Raw genomic sequence first — 19,469 nt, 5'->3', positions numbered from 1 at the left:
GACACTACACTACTTTCTTGCTAGCAAGGCGTTATTTAGCTGTAAACCTATTCAACAACCGATACCTTTTTATAAAAATGCCAGAGTCGGTTGAGCTGTGAAGGAGGCGTTTGAGTTTCTATATATATATATGTGTGTGTGTGTGTGTGTGTGTGTGTGTGTGTGTGTGTGTGTGTGTGTGTGTGCGTGTGTGTCTCTAGACTTAAGGGAGATGTTCAATTTGATAAATAGAATCTAATTCTTGAGGGTATTCCCCCTTGGGGACTTGTATAGTGACTAACTCTATATCTAGGTATCTACTTGAGGAAGAAAATACGTATCAGTTATATGTATAACTGTTATTACTATATAGTTTCCTAGACTGAAGCAATCAAGAGTTAGGTACCTACTAACAGGAACCTTCCATTTTCAGGAGGGAAAACTTGAATCGAAGCATACACCGTGAGACAATGAAATCATTATTCCGCGGATGCTATTCTACCTATCTGAAACTATGGTTTCATGCCACCGTTTTGCTTGCTCCTCAAGACTATACTATGTCTGAGGAATTCCTGCATATGAAATCCCCATGGTCTTCGCCCTGATGCATAATTTACCTTAGCTAGGCCCTAAATTTTGCCACTTTTTGTGTATGGGCTCTTCGAAAAGCGTCGCCTGGTTAGAACAACTGTGTTGTTGGTGCCTTGAAACAGGGGCACCGGTCCACGTACACGTACCTAGGCACGAAGCATGGTGGGACCATCCAGGTGTGAAGCAACAGCTGCTAGGTGGGTGCTCGCCACCTCTGCTTCCGTGCTGGTTCAACACTAAAGACAAGAAGTTGGTCTAGTGTTTTGTTTTTTTTTTTTTTTTTTTTTTTTTTTTTCCTTTTCAAACTTGTGTTTTTCGTCTGCGAACTTGCGCATGTCAGAGGTGTCCGTAATACTACTTCCGCTCGCCAGTAGCTCCACATAACGTGCACATAGCATGCGGCGTACACTGCTACATCATATCTTTCATCACCCCTCCCCTGCTGCGTAGTGGCTTGGTGGATTGCTATTCTATACCCATGTGATTTTGAAGCTATTGGAGGTACCCAGATGGCTTGAACAGGGGGGAAGGGGGTGCCAAAAGATATGATTCAGTAGTGTACTCTGTATGGTTTCCATGGAGGCCCTTCCCACTCCCAGCAACTAAATTACCGCCCTCGACAAGCTGCCATACTTGTCAGCCGCGATCTAGGAATCTCTCCCAATGCGCCCGAAGAGTATCCCTCTACCTCATAGCACACAGAGCGATCGTGCGGTGACTCTTGTTGGTATTCCTAATATACCCTCCCCCCCCCTTTGTCTGAGCAAGTGGAATTGCAGTCATCTGCATAATCGGTCGTGGCTAAAAATCATGTATACATCAGTACATACAGTAGAAGATTCCGCCCCCAGGGAAAAAAAAGCATCAGACCTATGCAAAACATTCCAAGGTCTAAAAAAAAGATAAACTCACAGCCTCAACCCAAAACTCCTTCTTATCCGCATTATGCTCCATCCCAACGGTAAGTATATCATCCAAATCCCTATCTTTCAGTCCGCTGATCTGCACTCCGGTCACCCAATACGATACTTTCCCGGACTCGATCTGCAGGGTCCCGGATCGGTAAGCCTGGATGATCGCGTCTATGTTCTTGTTCTGCGGGGCGTCGTCGGGGTTGTCCGCGCGGATGGCTTTCAGAGAGAAGAGTAGTTGGTAGACCTCTTTTGGGAGGCCTTTGGGTTCGTCTTTGTCGATAGGGCTGGTCAATCGGATCGGATCAACGAGTACAGGTCAGTAAGTTCCGGTTAGGTTATCATGGTATAACTGAGACAAACGGAATCTCGGCCTTTATAGCCAGCAGTTTGTCCAGCATCTTCTGGTGCGCTTCAACCAGGTATCCTGCTGCGATTTTCCTCCTGAGCACGTCGATGTAGCCATCTAGATCGCGGTTGGGATGATGATGATGATGATGATGATCCACTTTAGCCACATGCCACATGCTCTTAGAAGTCGATGCATCTAGCAGCACCTTGGAGGTATATGTTGACTTATGCTGGGTTCTCGCTCGATGCTCCTAGGATAGTCAGCTGGATTGATCGCTGCCATCTCGCTCTGCTTAGAAAGAATCAAGTCTGTCGTGACGCGAGATGGGTGATGGGAGATTGTTGTATGACCAAAGCGCGGTCGCCCCGCGCTGTGACTACAAAACAGGCATGCGGGGGGTATCCCAGAAGTTGAATCGAACCCAAAGGTTTGCATGTGACTTCGGATCATAGGTACACGATTCATCTATCAAAGTGATAACCGAACCGGATGAAGTTCCCCATGCAGCGTCATTTGATAAGATAATCTACCTACCGGATCTATCTATCTACCCTCGGAAATGCAGGACATCATGCATGCTGTGCTTGTCTGTGCTGAACCGAAACCCAATGCAGTAAACTGACGCAGCGGAAACCCTCATCAGTGCACATATAAATAGAAGCATGCCACAATAATAGGAATAATGAAATATGTACTACTATATATACTATATATACACACACATACGCTTCAGAATGCCGACCCCCCACGTACATCCCAAATTCTAAACGAAGGACAGTGATCTGGTAGAGAAGCCGCAAACCAACATGAAGCAGCACATAAATCAAGCGAAATTATCTCTCAGTATATCACATAAAATTTCCCGGGTATAGCACCTCGCTGAATTGCAAAAACATCGGATGAAAGAAAAAAAAATGATCCCAATCAGCCTTGACGAATGCAAATCATGACTGGCTGACTGTCAAATATAAAGTTCACGCGAACAAATGATAGTCGAAAAGGTCGAAAACGGCGATATGTAAGGTCATTTCATAATCAAGCATGCAGCCACGTGGTTGGTTGGGTGGTGGATGCGACCGTGTCGGGTGTGGGGATGGCTGCATAACCTAACCAGGTACCTTAGGCTTCTTAGAGGCTGTAGCAGTAACCTGGCAGGCTGCGGGGCGCAACGATCCGCACACTTAATCGCAACGCCCCGTTATATGCAGCTTAGTGCTTCAGCCCGTTCGCCTGGGCCTGGGCGTTCAGCACGCGCGGCCAGCGGGAGATGATCTCCACGTCGTCCAGGGCACCCTTGCCCTGGTTCCTTACGTACTGGGTGCTGGGGTCGATGCGGGGCTCGTAGTCCCAGACGGTCGGGTTGCCCTTGATCAGCGCCGAGTAGACCAGGCGGCGCCGGCGCTGCGAGTGCAGCACGTCCTGGTGGATACGCTCCAGGTCCCAGCGCGCGTGGACCTCCTCGACGAAGTACGCCAGGAGCGTGGCCGGGTCGGTCGTGTCCGGGAGGGTGAACGCGGACCGCGACGGGCTGGGGGAGCGCGGCGGCGTCTGGGTCTTGGGGAAGAAGGAATTGGGAGCGGACTGGGGCGCGGGAGTAGCGCCAGGCGTGGTACCGGGTGTGGGAAGGGAGGCGGTGGGATCCAACTTGGCAGGCAGGGCATTCTTGGAGGCGGCGGAAGCACGCGGCGGGACGGGAAGTCCGGCCACCAGGTTGTTCAACTCGGACGGGTCCGTCTCAAGGTCAAAGAGCATGGGGGGATCGAGCAGAGAGTATACGAACTTCCAGCGTCCGCGGCGGATCATAACTACGGGAGACTGGGTCCCCTCCGCCATGTACTCGCCCAGTACGGTATCCGTCTTTACTCCCTCCTGGCCCGTGATATAGGGCATCAGAGACACACCGTCCAGCGGCAGCTCCGGGATCACCTGGGCGCCGACCATGTTCACGAACGTGGGCAGGAGATCCATCGTCGAGACGTTCTCCTTGACGCGCTTCGGGGCGAAGCGGCCCGGGGCGTGCACGATCATGGGCACGCGCGCCGAGTTCTCATACCACACCATCTTGTACCAGAGACCCCGCTCGCCCAGCATGTCTCCGTGGTCGCCGGTGAAGACGATGATGGTGTCGTCGGTCAGACCGCAGTCGTCCAGCACCTTCAGCAACTTGCCCACGTTCGTGTCGACGTAGGTGCAGGCGGCGTAGTAGGCGCGGCGGGCGGCCTTGATGCGCTCCTCGGGCATCTCCTTGCCCCAGAGGTCAATGCACTTCAGCACGCGCTGCGAGTGGGGGTCCTGCTTGTCTTGTGGGAAGGCGGGGGTCTTGGGCAGAGGAATGTCAACGTCCTCGTACAGGTCCCAGAACTCCTTGGTCATGGCGTAGGGGTCGTGCGGGTGGGTCATGGACACGGTCAGGCAGAAAGGCTGCTCCGTGCGGTGGCGGACGTGGTCGTAGATGTACTGGGTGGACTTGTAGATGACCTCCTCGTCGAAGTCGAGCTGGTTCGTACGGACGACGGGGCCCGCGTCCATGACGGAAGACATGTTGTGGTACCAGTCTGGGCGGATGTCCTGTCAATTGGCGCATTGGATCAGTTTTCCGTGCATCGTAGAGGGACAATCGAGGAGGGGAAAAGATCGTACCGGCTCGTCCCAGTTGACGGACCAGCCGTAGTCACCGGGGTAGATGTCGCTGGTCAGACGCTGCTCGTAGCCGTGCAGCTGGTCAGGCCCGCAGAAGTGCATCTTACCGGCCAGCGCGGTGTGGTAGCCCTCGCGACGGAGGTAGTGGGCGTAGGTGGGTGTGTCGGCGGGCAGGTCGCTGGCGTTGTCGTATGCGCCGATCTTGGAGGGCAGCTGGCCGGTGACCATGACGAAGCGCGAGGGAGCGCACAGCGGGGAGTTACAGTAAGCATTGTCGAAGACGACACCGTCCTTGGCCAGACGGTCGAGATTGGGGGTCTTGATGGGGGAGTTTTTGTCGTGGAGGGAGAGGAGGGGCGCGGCCATCTGGTCCGCCATGATGTAGAGGATGTTGGGTCTTTTGGCGGCCATGGTGATTGTCTGTGGGGTCGAAGCAAGTCTCGAAGAAGAGATTTGGCTCAGGAGGAGGAAGATAAGGAGGAGAGGAAGGGAGGAGGATGAGGAGGACGAGAAGAAAAGATACGCTGGCAGACTGGAGCAAAAAACGAAAAAAACGGGCGACAAGGCAGCTTTTTGTACGGCGCTAGCGATTGCGATAGACTCGTCGGAGACCCGAGGGACGGGCTCATCCTGACGTACGGAAACGCGTGCCTCGACAGGCCGATGGTGTGATTGCGGGGGCGCAAGACGAGCAGCGGATCCCGATCTCTGCGGCGATCCCCGGCCGATCTTGTATTACGCCGTATTCTTCTGTTCTTGTTATCTTGTGTTTTGTTCTTTTCCGTTCTTTTTTTATTCGTTTCATCCAGTTTTTCTTTCCTTTTTCACCGTTTCTTCTACTAGTCTGTCTCTTATCAGCAGCCGAGAAAGCGCCGCGGGAACGGACTTCCCGGACGAGCAGGACGGTCCACCGCGGCGACCCACGTGCCCACGCCGTTTTTCCCTGTCGGGTCGAGTCCCGGTGACCTTCTGGTGTTTTCGCCTCGTCTTCTTCTCCAGGTCCAGCGACCGCTGCCCCGGATTGTCCCATATCCAAGAACCTTTTTTTTTCCATCGTCATCTCATCTGGGACGACGACACCGCGATATACTGTGGTGGTCTATATCCGACATGCTACAACAGACCTGCATGCGTGAACAGCACACCGTCGAGACATACATCCGTACGCACTACATACAATACAGCCATACACTCCCCTGACACGCGTCATCTGACTGGCCAGCGCGGCCGTGCAGATCCCCCTTGTTCTCGGCCATCGATCATCGCTCCAGCCTCCCTTCACCGTCATTCCCACAACGGAGTATGCCCTGTGTAACAGCCCTGTTCTGGAGTCCACGTTACTCCATACCCCATTGCTGACTTTGTCTGACATCTTGGCCATGAAGTCATCAAAATACCAACTGCATACCTATTTGTAAGGAGTGTAGGAACCTTCCTCCTGCCCGACTTGGCGCGTATATCTTTTCCTCATGGGACGGGTGTATGCTGTAACCGGGTATCTAAATACAAGTACTATTAGTGACGCTTCCATCCCACACTCCCGCACATGATTTGATGTGTAACGTAGCACTACGGCATACGGAGTCTCCGTACGGTACTAGCGTCCCCCGCGCAAACTACTCCGTAAGGGTAAAAGAAAAAAAAAGCACTGGCCCGTTACAGAAACTTCCAGAGTCAGAGCTTAGGACTGCTCAGGCCATCTGCCTCACCATCGCCAAGGAAGGGGGTCGAGGGTCAAGGATCTTGGGGACTCTACTGGCTCGAGCAACGTGACATGACTCCATACATTTTTGTACATTCCCATCACCTCAACCCGTCTCCCTCGCACGTCAGTTTCCTCCAATCCTGCCCTCACCACTGACAAAACAATTGCGTGGTTTTTTTTCTCCTTCTGAAAAGAAAAATGAAGCGATGTCGGTTGCTGGGACCTTTAGGATCTGCTACATTCACGATTTCACAGTTCACTACCCCCCCCCCCCCCACCCGTTATCGGATTCCTTGTTCTGTGACAGAAGTCACATTGTGATCTATCCTTCCGGGAGTTTCAGATCACTTGACTTCTGGGAGGGAATCAGGGTCTGATTTGATATTGATGTTGCCATTGTTCTTGTCTTGGATGTCATTGTCACCTGGCTGTGTCGCTGCAACTGCAACTGCAACTGCAACGGCAAGCAAGGAGTCATGGTGCTGTTATGCTTGGCTCGCAGGTTGGGCATCAGGCGTTTCAGAACTGAACTGGCCGTTGCGTGCTGAATCTCTGTCGTCATCATCATCATCATCATCATCATCCTACTTCTAATCCAGGTATATATCACCTCCTTAATGAATATCTGGACTAGTCGTCGGCAACGACGAATCCTTCTTCCCTCCATGGCCGTTGCGATTCGGACCTCCGTCCCCAAACCCCGAAGTCGCCTTAATAATGTGGGGTATCAGCCAACGTCATCCGCTCTCTGTCGCGTATTTCGTATTCGCTCAGCCCTCAGATCGTCGCATTTCGTACCTGTACTCACTCGGACCAGACGGACGCCGACGGGGAAAGAACTGGAGACTGGAGACTGGAGACTGGGGATCCGATCATCCATCACATCCATCGGGGAATCCTGAGCCGGACCCGACGGAACTAACTACCTACCTAACTCCTTATCATTAGTGCAGATCTATACTATGTACTCCGTGCTCCTGAAATCCTGATCTACGGATCACACCACACGGGTTCCGGTTCCAGTTCCAGGTTCCAATTCCCTATTCTATTGTTGGATCTCTCTCCACGACCCGTAAACCACGGTACGGTAGGCTGTCGCTGTCCACAAGTCTATCTACCAAGATACCTACATACATAGGCACGTATGGAGTACAGGACAGTACCACAGCGTAAGCAAAAGCACCCAGAGAAGGTACGCGGCAAAAAGAAAGGACAGGAAAGATGGGCAGATGGGACATGTATAGTAAACTAATCCGTTGAGATTGATTTATCATGTTCCATCCTGCTTGTTACTGATAATAATAAATAAAACCACAGCATGTACCTATACTCGATACCATACATACCACACACCTACGAATAAAGCATGAAGAAATAAGGATAAACATAAAGCACTCCGTAGACCATCATACCTAGGTACCTATCCCAAAACAAACATAAACACAAACAACCCATTGATTTGATTTGATTTGATCAATTACGAGGCTTACTCTCTCTCCCCCCCCCCCTTCCTATTACCTAATCTATGCTCTCTGTCTGCCTGTCTGCCTGTCCGTCTGCTTACGCAGCACTGTGACTGACTAGTTAGTTACTTCCGTTACGGACTTGGCATCTCACTCATCAACCAGCCAAGAACAACTAACAAGACAAGAACAAAACTAACCCACCGCCAAGACTAATGCCAATATTTAGTATATATGTACTGTAACAAGCACTAAAGATATAAAGTGTCTACAGAAGTAGCAAAAGTCTAAATATTTATAATTAATAGTAGATTACATGATAAATGACAGATCTGCAGTAATATACTGCATAATAGAATGCTCTCACTACCAAGTAGGATTGCTGCTGTCTACTACTTCAAGCCTGAACGTAGCGAGCGGTTAAAAAAAATTTGTATTTAGTGCTGTAATAACTAACGCCAATCCTAATCAAACCTCCTTCCCCACATACTGTAGGGACCACCTACCACATCAGCCCAGCTCAGCTCAGCCTGTCAGTATCGCCCTATCTTGTCTTGCCCAAGGGGCCAGACCAGGGCTAAGTCTTAACAGTACACAGTACGCAGCATGGATGCGTAATGCTATCTGGGTATCTACTGTGTACGCGGGTTCCGATTCCGCGGTCTGTCGATCGGACTCGAAGCTTCAACTTTCAAGCGAGGTTTCCACTCCCATGTTCCAGAATACTTCCATACGGTAGGTACCTAAGAAGGACGGATGGGACGGGACGGGATAAAATAAGCTAAGATCAACATGGGATGTTACCTACCTAGTTACCGGTCGGCGAAAATCATGATCAAGACAGGGTGAGTTGAGGCTTGAGCAACTCGGTTAACTGTGCAGACACCAGATCAAATCAGATGGAGAACATGCCAGGTCAGACTCAGGACCAGGCTGGAGATAATCAAGATAGAAGGCAAGCGAGCCATATTACTACTACTTAGCTAATACGGTAGGTAGGGAACCAGACCGAAGAAATACCTATGTAAACGCCATGCGTGCTGAGAATAATAAATACACACAGTACCTACCTAACCTACCAATGAGCACGGCTCGACACGGTACGTACGTACGTACGTACATTAGGTAGACAGACCGAATTTTGCCTAAGAAAATTAAACCCCGAGCAGAGAGAAATAAGGAAAAACTAGAAAAAGAACAGAAGGAAAAGGACAAAGAAGAAAATGGGACTGATTCTGAAACGAACAGTGTTTTGTAAAGTAAAATAAAATAAACCAGGATATACTGTGTCAAACCGCTTCATGCTACAACAACAACAACGCCGCCGCCGAATGCTAGCTATCTTCTTCGACTCAATACAAACAGGACAGGTGCCTAATTACGCAACAGTTCGGGACCGTCATCAAAAAAGCGCTGCTTCATTTTTATTTATTTCCTTCTGCAAAGAAAGGGTTTATGTTTAATGCTCCGTGATTTATAAACGTCGTCGTGCGCTGATGGCGTGCGTATTCATTGTATGCAGATGTCAATCGACTTTGATTGCACTAGAAAAATCGTTAGCATTGCAACAAATTCAAAGTCGAATATTTGCATCGGGATATTCTCACCTGTAGATCCGCCGGACAAACGCGTAAGCCGTCAGGAAGCCAACAGTCCCCGTCAGCAGACCGTACACGGCGCAGGCGAGGAAGCTGTAGCTGAAGAAAAGGAGACTCGAAACAAATCCCGACACGTGCAGCTTAAAGATGTAGAACCAGATGCAGTAGCCAAAGACCCAGATTGCACTGCTGCCGCCGACGAAGAAGCTCTGCCACCACCAGTGGTAGTTCTGCAGGTACGATTAGCACGAGGAACAACTGGTAGAGTCATGGAAGTTCTCACCTCTGCGCAAAGCTGACTGTACGTCGCGATGATGGTCACCTCGCTGACAGTGACGATCAGGATCGTACTGACAACGCTCAGGAAACCAAAAACATAGTAGTAGCCGCTCTTGTCCTGCCACAGGTTCTTGAACACGAACAGGAGTTCGATGAACAGCACCGCGAAGGGAATCAGACCCGTCAACAGCGTGCCGTGGAAGCTGCGGAGGTACCACGGCTGCGGCGGGATCTGGCGCGGGATCGCGTTCGTCTTGGTCGGGTGCTCCCACGGAACCGCACGCACGTAGCCGAACCAGCTGCCGACGTATACCAGCGGGACTTGGATCAACAGCCAGAGAGCGACCAGCCCGACCAACGTGCCAAATGGGATCGCGGTGCTGGAGGCCTGGGCCCAAACAAACAGGTTCAGGATGAACACGAGGCAGAACATCAATCCGGGGAACAGAACAGCGGTCTGCACCAGTTAGCAGTTATATCATCGAACAAAGGCAGGACACCTACAATCAGAGTGTTCTTCCGCCAGTTTGTCCCTCCAAACGTCTTGTACAGTCTGCCAGAGAAGTAGCCGGAGAATAGACCAGCGAATACGAACAGACCCATGCCAACGCTAACGAAGCCACCGCGGAAACTCGGGTTGAGAACACCCAAGCAGCTCAGAATCAGAAGCCCGGTAGCCATAAACAACAGCTGCATGCCCGATCCGACGAGAGGCGCAAGGAGACCACTGTATGCAGGAACGCGGAATACATCGCCGTGCAGAAGCTTCCATCCCGTAATCTCCTCCGCTGACTCCTCGTCGTCGGAAGACAGCTCTGCATCCCGCTCGACATCGGTGGATTGGTCCAGGAGCCCTCCGGATGTCTTTTCGGTAGACTTCTTTGGCGATCTGGCACCGCTTCTGGACTTCCTCGGCCGGCCCTTGCCGTCCTCCATGGCTCCATCGCCACGACCTTTGATGTCTCCCTGCACCGTTCTTCCCCAGATGACGAGCACGGTCACGCCCAGAACGCCGGAGATGATCAGAGAGTTGAGGATCGCGAGCCAGTGGGTCATAGAGCCCTCAGATTGGTTGCTGAAATAGAGATCCCACCGGTTCGACCATTCAATCTTGTCATCCTCTCGGAAATAAACGGAGTACGTGTACGGAATCTTCAGCGTCGCACCATCGTCCGCATCGTCGTCCTCCTCAGGGAGGTATGACGACTCTGGATACTTCTCCGCAAGCTTCGAGGTGTTCGGCGCGATGTACAACTCCAACGGCTCGTGCTCGTCAAACACCTCCTTCGGGCAACCGCTTTCTTCGCGATTGTTGGCGCTGATGCTCTTCGGATACACTTCGAAACCGACGATAACCTTGCGTCCTTGCTCGCCAGCCTTGCCCGGAGCCTTGCGCCAGCGGATCACGAGGGTGAAGTGGTTGTAGATAAGGTAGCGGGGCTTGCGACTACCCGCAGGGAAATCCAGAGAGCCAAGTTTGAAGCCTGCTGCGTAGTACTTGCGGCTACGGTCGACGGTGACAAAGCTTGTCGCTCCAGGCAGATTGTCCACGATCCACTCCGCGACATATGCGTCCTTGATCAATTGGTGACCCCGCTTGACACCCTTCCGGTCGACTTCCTGCGTACAGAGTGCCTGACACTCGACATCCTTTCCCATAACGAGCTCAAAATCCGACGTCATAATCCGGTCGCCTCGCAGGACTTCGCCCAGGTTGAGGGAGATGCTCTGGCCGGAGCCAAAGGGTGATCCGCCATGCGTTTTACCCGTCGGCGGACAGACGAAAGGCAGGTCGTAGTAGGCATACTGCAGCTGGGTGTGGTCGGAGAAGACCTTGTTCACGAGTAGAGGGATGGGGTCGTCATCGCGGTAGCTTTTTATCGAGTAGCCTGAGGGTGTGACTGGGTCAGTTCAAGTCCACAGAAGCGGCTATCGCAAACCTGAAGGCCTACCTGGTATGTAGAACGCTCGACAGCAGCACGCGAAGAGCAGCCATAGTATCAGCGACCAGGTCGGCATGTGAAGACCTGACGCCATCTTCGGAACGAAAGGGGAAATCAGCCCACGCTGGCCTCCGAAAAGGAGAGAAGCTATCAGCTAGACATAAACTGCGCACCGCGACGTTTCTTCCGCGGGCCGCGAAATCAGACAGCAAGTAGAGATGCGAGGCACGGCAGCCTCTACTCGAAGGTCGATTCCTCTTGCCTGCTTCTCTCAGATCCAAGGTGCAGGAAAGGCTGGGTAAGAGGCGCGGGCTGTGCGGCGATGGTTCGAGAAGAGGAGACGATCCGGACCAGGGTGTGGATCTTGTCAGCCGACAGCACTGTATGCTAGTCGGGACCGGGACGGAATCAAGCGTGCTGCGAGCTGGAGCAAGGGGGATTGGGCGCGCAGGACGGATTTTCTCAACGAGTGGAATAGGCACTGAGTGCCTAGAAAAGAGAGACTTGTCGCAGGCTGGTCTGGACAACAAGGAGGGACTCCAGAGGATCGGGCTCTGAGACGCCGCGTTCCACGGCTGTTTCTAATCTAGGCCCGTACCGCCCGCTTGGGTTTAGCCTCATTCCCCGACCCTCCTCTACGAACTATTGCTATTGTCGTGGAACAAAACCAGAACTATGCTCTGTTGATTCATTATAACCCTCTGGATCGTCCTGATCTGTGTGCATCGTGCGACAGCCTGCTTGACTTCTCGATGTAAGATGCATATCTACAAGCATCTACTGTTATTTATAAAAGATAATCAGATCAGATACGCCATAGGGGCCTCGTGGACCTGGCGTCGGTAATATTATCAAGCCTGCAGCCGTACTTATCAATTATCGCACAGGGTGCGGGAGCATTCGACATTAAGCAGAGTGTTTTAATCTGGCCACGGGATTTACAAATCCACTCGTTATGCCGTGGAGAGTCATCGAGCAAGGGTACAGAAGCAGATATCTCGCCAAGAGTACGCGCAAAGAAAAGCAGAAAAGGGACAAAGACCAAGTCGGATCCATCGCTCTCACAAGGCAAACCCATAAGATGCCCCGTAGAAGCGACAGCAGTAAAAGGAACGGGCTAGCAGATCTGGCCCAACATGCCATCAGCCACTAGTCCATTCACGACGGATGGCTTAGCAGGTACTCCACCGCCCCCTGCACGCTGCCGCCCGCTCTCCGCAGAGCCTCGATGTTCCTCTCAAACTCATAGAACCCCATGTCGTTCAACTGCCGTAGCTGTTCGGCATATCTCTCCTCCGGCGGCCGGTTGTCCTGCGGGGCCCCGAAGCCAGCACCTCCGCCGAACAGGGCCGCAAAGGGATTGTTGGCGGCCTCACCTCCACCCATTCCCTGCAGCACCTGGGAAAGCAACGCTGGGTCTCGGAGGAAGGGGTTGTTCTGAGGGTTGAAAGGATTGAAGGCGGCCTGGCCGCCCTGCTGCTGCGCTCCGGTGGTCGCATCGCCCGCGCCGGGCTGAGCAGGTGGTGCGCCAAAGAGAGCGGGGTTGAACAGGATAGCAAAGGGGTTTTGTTGATTCTGCGCACCTCCAGGTGCTGCGCCGCCAGCAGCTCCTTGCCCTGCTGCAGCCTGGTCTCCCCCAGTGGCAGCAGTGGTAGAAGGGGGGTTGGCCCCAAACAAGGCAGCGAAGGGGTTGCCAGCAGCCCCGGCGAGAAACGGGTTGAATGGCGGTGGAGTGGCAGTGGTGCCCTGGTTTGCCTGTTGCTGCGTATTCCTGTTTTCCTCCGGAGTGGTGTTCGTGACCCCTGGCGCTGGGAAAGCGGTATTTCCCGCACCTTGACCGAATCCACCTAGCCCACCCATAGCTCGTTGCATCTGTGCCATCTGGCGAATCGCATTGGGGTCAGTCAGCATTCGTCGGAATTCTGGGCTCTGCATCATCTGTCGCACGCCAGGGCCCATTTCGCGGAGCATGGGGTTTTGTTGAATCATCATGTCAATGATTGCTGGGTTTTGTAGAGCCTCGTTCATAGTCGACTGAAACTGGGGGTTCTCCAGCATGCTAAGCATGGTTTCTGTGTCGGGAGGAGGTCCCATCTGAACTCAAGTCAGCAACAGCCCAGTTACCCATTAGATCTGCCTCGAGACTTGGATGTACTCACGCCACCGTCTGGACCAAACAGACCAGCACCTGGAAGCTGCGCAAACCCGGCATATCTCGCCCCCGTCAAGCCGGCCAGCGGGTTGTTGCCTGTTCCAGCAGCGATGTTGGTGGGAACACCAGGAATTCCCTGAGCAGCAGAAGTACCAGGAGCTGCCGATGTGCTCTGCGCAGCTGGTGTCTGTCGCTGATTGCTGGCTGCACTCTTCACCAGATGGACGGTGTGACCGTCCTTGATCTTGTAGGTTGCAAGTGTCTCATTGTCCTTCAGTACTCGCCCCGAGTAGATCAGGCGCTGACGGTCTGCTGGCGTATCCGCATAATCTGAACCGGCCAGCTTGTTCTTAAGCTCTGAGACGGGCGTGGAGGAGGGAAGGGTCAGGGTGAACTTGGCATCGTTGGACGCCTTGACGGTGAAGGTGATGGGCGCCTCCTCCGCCGCGGCGGTGTCATCAGCCATGATATGCGGGAGGGAGGGAGGGAGGAGGGGCAGGAAGAGATGAGGAGACGATGCGAGAACGACGATGTCGTCCTGGTCCAGGAGGATCAGCGATACACAGGGAGGACAGACGAGGGGGACGATGCGGACGAAAGGACCAGGGAGTTGATCGAGGGAAATGGGACTTTCACCTGTCGCGACGCTGACAGACGGCCAGCGGCGTGAGGAAGGAAGCCGGCAGAAACGCATCGTCCGCCTCCTGTGCGGGCGGCGAGACCTGCCGAGAGCGCGGCTCTCTGGAGGCGGTAAAGATGCGCTACTGGAGCTAGCGCCGCGTTTTCTCTTTGCCAAATTTTGCGCTTCACGACTCGCACTCTCTCTTCTTCCACCACCACCCATCTTCTCCGGGGACGACGCTGCTGAGGGCACGTTCCACGCTCTTGCGCCCCGCAGCAATGGGATTGACTGTTCTGTAGAGCCAGCTGGACTGCATTCGCGTCTCTCAAGTGTCTGGCCTGCGTGGCCGGAGAGCTAGCTGCCCACCATGGCGACCACTTCGAACATGTTTATGTACTCCCTCACCATCCAGCCCCCCACGGGCATCACCCAAGCGATCCTTGGCCAGTTTGCGGGAACGAAGGAGCAGCAGATCGTGACTGCGTCGGGCTCCAAGCTCACCATCCACCGTCCGGACCCGACGCAGGGCAAGATCACCCCAATCTTCTCCCAGGATGTCTTTGGGATCATCCGCACCCTGGCCGCCTTCCGGCTGGCAGGAAGCAGCAAAGGTATGCTCTGACCCCCTCCCCGAATTACAAGACCACCTTAGTGATTCTTCAAGCTTCCGGGGCAGCGCGATCTCGATCTGGCGAACCGGCCCCTGGGCTGGGATGTGCCCCGGTCGGCGAACGTTGACGGTAGCGTTGGTTTGTGTGAGCTGTGCTGAGCGTGCATCCAGATTACATTATCATCGGATCTGATTCGGGCCGTATCACCATCATCGAGTATGTGCCCTCGCAGAACCGGTTTAACCGCATCCACCTGGAGACGTTTGGCAAGTCGGGCATCCGACGCGTCATCCCAGGCCAGTACTTGGCGGTCGACCCCAAGGGCAGAGCGTGTCTGATCGCGTCTGTTGAGAAGAACAAGCTCGTCTATGTTCTTAATCGGAACGCACAGGCTGAGTTGACCATCTCCTCGCCCCTTGAGGCTCACAAGCCGCAAACTCTCGTCTTCGCTCTGACCGCTCTTGACGTTGGGTATGAGAACCCGATCTTCGCGGCCCTCGAGGTGGACTACTCGGAGTCCGATCAGGACTCAACTGGGAAGGCATTCGAAGAGGTCGAAAAAACTCTGGTTTACTACGAGCTTGACCTAGGTCTGAACCATGTCGTCCGCAAATGGTCCGACCCTGTGGATCGTACCGCGACGATGTTGTTCCAGGTCCCGGGAGGTGCAGACGGCCCCAGTGGTGTGTTAGTCTGTGCTGAGGGCAACATTACCTATCGTCACTCCAACCAAGATGCGTTCCGGGTGCCGATCCCCCGTCGCAGCGGTCCGACGGAGAACCCGGAGCGAAAACGCTATATCACCGCCGGTGTGATGCACAAGATGAGAGGCGCGTTCTTCTTTCTCCTGCAGACAGAGGATGGTGACTTGTTCAAGCTCACTATCGATATGGTAGAGGATGAGAACGGACAGTTGACGGGAGAGGTCAAGAGGTTGAAGATCAAGTACTTTGACACCGTCCCCATCGCGACCAGCCTTCTCATCTTGAAGAGCGGATTTCTCTTCGTGGCCAGTGAGACCGGAAACCATCATTTCTACCAGTTTGAAAAGCTGGGTGACGACGATGAAGAGACCGAGTTCACCAGCGATTCGTTCTCCGCCGATCCCTCAGAGCCTCTTCCTCCTGTCTACTTCCGGCCAAGGGGGGCAGAGAACGTGAATCTCGTGGAGAGCATAAACTCGCTGAATCCTCTGATGGACTGCAAGATCGCAAATCTGACAGAGGAAGATGCCCCCCAGATCTACACTGTCTGCGGAACCGGTGCCCGAAGCAGCTTTAGGACCCTGAAACATGGCTTGGAGGTATCGGAGATCGTCGAGTCCGAGCTCCCCAGCGTGCCATCTGCGGTTTGGACCACGAAGCTGACTCGAGGGGATGAATTTGATGCGTACATCATCCTTTCCTTCTCCAACGGGACCTTGGTTCTCAGCATCGGCGAGACCGTCGAAGAAGTGACAGATACCGGGTTCCTCTCGACAGCCCCCACTCTGGCAGTGCAGCAGCTGGGAGAGGATTCTCTGATCCAAGTTCACCCGAAGGGAATTCGGCATATTCTCGCTGATCGACGGGTGAACGAGTGGCCAGCACCTCAACATCGGTCCATCGTGGCCGCTGCGACGAACGAGCGCCAGGTCGCCGTCGCTCTGAGTTCGGGAGAAATCGTCTACTTTGAAATGGACGTAGATGGATCTCTCGCCGAATATGACGAGAAGCGAGAGATGTCGGGCACCGTCACTTGTCTCAGCCTTGGTGAGGTCCCACCAGGTCGTGTGAGGAGTTCATTCTTGGCTGTTGGCTGCGATGATTCCACTGTTCGCATCCTCAGTCTCGATCCGGAATCGACCCTCGAGAACAAGTCTGTCCAGGCACTCACGTCTGCCCCCTCCGCCCTCAACATCATGTCCATGGCAGACTCGACTTCGGGGGGATCGACCTTGTATCTCCATATCGGTCTCTATTCCGGTGTCTATCTTCGGACCGTTCTAGATGAAGTCACCGGTGAGCTCTCTGACACGAGAACGCGATTCCTGGGTGTCAAACCTGTAAAACTGTTCCGTGTTTCGGTTAAGGGCCAGACGGCAGTTCTTGCACTCAGCTCGCGCCCCTGGCTCGGATACTCAGATGTTCAGACGAAGGGTTTCATGCTCACACCCCTGGACTATGTGCCGCTCGAGTGGGGTTGGAACTTCTCGAGTGAGCAATGTGTGGAGGGTATGGTCGGTATTCAAGGGCAAAATCTTCGGTACGTTTTCATGATCCTTCTCTCTCTTCTTTGCTTTGCCTTCCTCGATCATATGATGACAATTTGTACCCCGAACCAACATGTGGAGACAATTAATAAATATTCCAATTGTTCCTACTGAGATCAACTCACTTTTGCACTCGCTCTCGCACACATGCACAGTCGGGAATTCTGCTGACGGAAACCCAGGATCTTCTCCATCGAAAAGCTGGATAACAACATGCTTCAAGAGTCCATTCCTCTCGCATACACTCCGCGTCGCTTCATCAAACATCCTGAACAACCACTATTCTACGTTATCGAGGCAGATAACAACATCCTCTCTCCTACGACTCAGTCTAGATTACTGGAGGAGTCCAAAATGCAAAACGGGGATGCCGTTATTCCTCCTCCGGAGGAGTTCGGATATCCTCGTGGCAATGGCCACTGGGCTTCATGCATTCAGGTCGTGGATCCAGTCACCGCAAAGGCGGTGGTGTCGCGCATCGAGCTTGAAGAGAACGAAGCTGCTGTCAGTATCGCTGCAGTTTCCTTCGCCAGCCAAGATGATGAGACATTCCTGGTTGTGGGAACCGGCAAAGACATGGTTGTCAGCCCGCGCTCGTGCTCTGCTGGATACATTCATATCTACAGATTCCAAGAAGATGGCAGGGAGCTGGAGTTCATCCACAAGACAAAGATTGAAGAGCCGCCCCTTGCTCTTCTCGGGTTCCAGGGCCGTCTGCTTGCGGGCGTCGGTCCGTATCTCCGCATTTACGACCTGGGAATGAAGCAGATGCTCCGAAAGTGTCAGGCGCAGGTTGTGCCAAGGCTGATTGTCGGCCTCCAGACCCAAGGTAGCCGGATTGTTGTCAGTGACGTCCAGGAAAGTGTCACCTATGTAGTCTACAAATACCAGGAAAACCGTCTCATACCGTTCGTGGATGATATTATTGCTCGCTGGACGACCACCACGACCATGGTGGATTACGAGACGGTTGCCGGAGGTGACAAATTCGGTAACCTCTGGTTCCTCCGCTGCCCTCAAAAGGTGTCGGAGGAGTCCGATGAGGACGGATCGGGGGCTCATCTCATACATGAGCGTCAGTACCTCAACGGTACCCCGAACCGGTTGGATCTGATGGTCCACTTCTACTCCCAGGACATCCCTACAAGTCTGCAGAAGACGCAACTGGTGCCGGGTGGCCGTGACATACTCGTGTGGACCGGTTTCCAGGGAACGGTGGGCATGTTCATCCCGTTTGTCAGCCGGGAGGACGTCGACTTCTTCCAGAGCTTGGAGATGCAGCTCGCGGCCCAGAACCCTCCACTTGCGGGGCGGGACCATCTGATCTACCGAAGTTACTATGTTCCTGTCAAGGGCGTCATCGATGGTGACCTGTGTGAGACATACTTTTTGCTACCTAATGACAAGAAGATGATGATTGCAAGCGAGCTGGACCGGTCGGTTCGGGAGATTGAGCGGAAGATATCGGTAAGAATCATCCCGATGTAACATCTTTTCCGGGACATATCAGCTAACAGGCTACAGGATATGCGGACGAGGGTGGCGTATTGAACACGGTTGTGGCATGAGTTCTGGCGTCCGGGAAGGCGTTTTGTGCTCTTCGTTCCAGGAACCGCAGATATCCTTGCGGTATGAGGCAACACTGTATATTTACCCGAGCTTAATCTGAGCTGAGTGCTACGAATGACAAATATTATCGAACTGTATTTCGTCGCTCTTGATGGTACAGAAGGAAAATAAGAAGCAACGGTGTCTCCTGCCTCGCTCGGTCTGTCCGCCCCCGTCGGCTGATCTTGAGCTGGATGCACCGGTCCCTCAGAGGGCCGGGTGTACGAGACGAGAGCAAGGTCCTCGGACCCTTGACGATCTTTGAGTACGGTTCTATCCGACCTGCACTACGGATATCGAATCGTAATTTATCTGTCAGGACATGAAGCCTGCTGTCCTGCTGCCGAGATGGTGGTACTGGTGGTATTGTAAGTAATCCTAGATATAGATACAGGGAATGTATTGCTGCTTTTGTCTAGTTCAGCTAGGAAGAGAAATAGTATGCAATGATAAGCAAGTTGAACGGAGTCCTTTCGTTGGTCGATCCTTGGCATGCTTGACTGTCGCGGACGCTGACGTCCGCGTCCGAATACCAGATCTGGAAGTCCTGTCCAAGAGCTGGACTTGTAGATACTGTCTATCTGTCTGGTGGCGTTGAATCTCCGCAGACATTGTTCCCCGCGGACATGGCATCGGCAGATCGCGGTCTGGCTCGGCATCGCCATCTCTTCCCCGCACTCTGACCTCATCGGGAGATATGATGCCCGCGATGCGTTACCCTCCAACTCAATTGCCCTCGTCCCTCCCCCCCCCCCCCGACTCTC

The 19,469-nt window shown here is 53.3% G+C and overlaps 7 protein-coding genes across 7 annotated transcripts; 3 read left to right on the top strand and 4 right to left on the bottom strand.

Annotated features, from left to right (window-relative positions):
* Nucleotides 1-1,062: 1,062 nt before the first annotated feature.
* VTN00DRAFT_5496 (uncharacterized protein) lies at nt 1,063-2,008 on the bottom strand (the record flags this gene model as incomplete). Its single annotated transcript, XM_069432033.1, has 3 exons — nt 1,063-1,194; nt 1,483-1,768; nt 1,845-2,008. 3 exons carry the CDS (start codon nt 2,006-2,008, stop codon nt 1,063-1,065), a joined length of 582 nt encoding a protein of 193 aa, XP_069287933.1.
* Nucleotides 2,009-3,042: 1,034 nt separating this feature from the next.
* Nucleotides 3,043-4,884, bottom strand: VTN00DRAFT_5495 (uncharacterized protein; the record flags this gene model as incomplete). The annotated part of the gene is made up of 2 exons (XM_069432032.1): nt 3,043-4,401; nt 4,474-4,884. 2 exons carry the CDS (start codon nt 4,882-4,884, stop codon nt 3,043-3,045), a joined length of 1,770 nt encoding a protein of 589 aa, XP_069287932.1.
* A 3,838-nt stretch (nt 4,885-8,722) lies between these two features.
* On the top strand, nt 8,723-9,104 carry VTN00DRAFT_5494 (uncharacterized protein; the record flags this gene model as incomplete). The annotated part of the gene is made up of 2 exons (XM_069432031.1): nt 8,723-8,753; nt 8,920-9,104. 2 exons carry the CDS (start codon nt 8,723-8,725, stop codon nt 9,102-9,104), a joined length of 216 nt encoding a protein of 71 aa, XP_069287931.1.
* Nucleotides 9,105-9,166: 62 nt separating this feature from the next.
* VTN00DRAFT_5493 (uncharacterized protein) lies at nt 9,167-11,555 on the bottom strand (the record flags this gene model as incomplete). The annotated part of the gene is made up of 5 exons (XM_069432030.1): nt 9,167-9,185; nt 9,249-9,469; nt 9,523-9,975; nt 10,023-11,407; nt 11,471-11,555. The coding sequence occupies 5 exons, from the start codon at nt 11,553-11,555 to the stop codon at nt 9,167-9,169; spliced, it is 2,163 nt and encodes a 720-aa protein (XP_069287930.1).
* Nucleotides 11,556-11,679: 124 nt separating this feature from the next.
* VTN00DRAFT_5492 (uncharacterized protein) lies at nt 11,680-12,614 on the top strand (the record flags this gene model as incomplete). The annotated part of the gene is made up of 3 exons (XM_069432029.1): nt 11,680-11,708; nt 11,755-11,843; nt 12,373-12,614. The coding sequence occupies 3 exons, from the start codon at nt 11,680-11,682 to the stop codon at nt 12,612-12,614; spliced, it is 360 nt and encodes a 119-aa protein (XP_069287929.1).
* Nucleotides 12,615-12,619: 5 nt separating this feature from the next.
* Nucleotides 12,620-14,457, bottom strand: VTN00DRAFT_5491 (uncharacterized protein; the record flags this gene model as incomplete). Its single annotated transcript, XM_069432028.1, has 2 exons — nt 12,620-13,555; nt 13,621-14,457. 2 exons carry the CDS (start codon nt 14,455-14,457, stop codon nt 12,620-12,622), a joined length of 1,773 nt encoding a protein of 590 aa, XP_069287928.1.
* A 145-nt stretch (nt 14,458-14,602) lies between these two features.
* On the top strand, nt 14,603-18,648 carry VTN00DRAFT_5490 (uncharacterized protein; the record flags this gene model as incomplete). The annotated part of the gene is made up of 4 exons (XM_069432027.1): nt 14,603-14,846; nt 15,017-17,090; nt 17,280-18,564; nt 18,622-18,648. 4 exons carry the CDS (start codon nt 14,603-14,605, stop codon nt 18,646-18,648), a joined length of 3,630 nt encoding a protein of 1,209 aa, XP_069287927.1.
* Between the last annotated feature and the right edge of the window lie 821 nt (nt 18,649-19,469).

This window comes from Thermoascus crustaceus (genome assembly GCF_041956765.1).
Source record: "Thermoascus crustaceus strain CBS 181.67 unplaced genomic scaffold VTN00scaffold_3, whole genome shotgun sequence".
Classification (NCBI taxonomy): domain Eukaryota; kingdom Fungi; phylum Ascomycota; class Eurotiomycetes; order Eurotiales; family Thermoascaceae; genus Thermoascus; species Thermoascus crustaceus.
The sequence above is the reverse complement of the archived record's forward strand: the minus strand, read 5'-3'. Positions and strand labels throughout refer to the sequence as shown.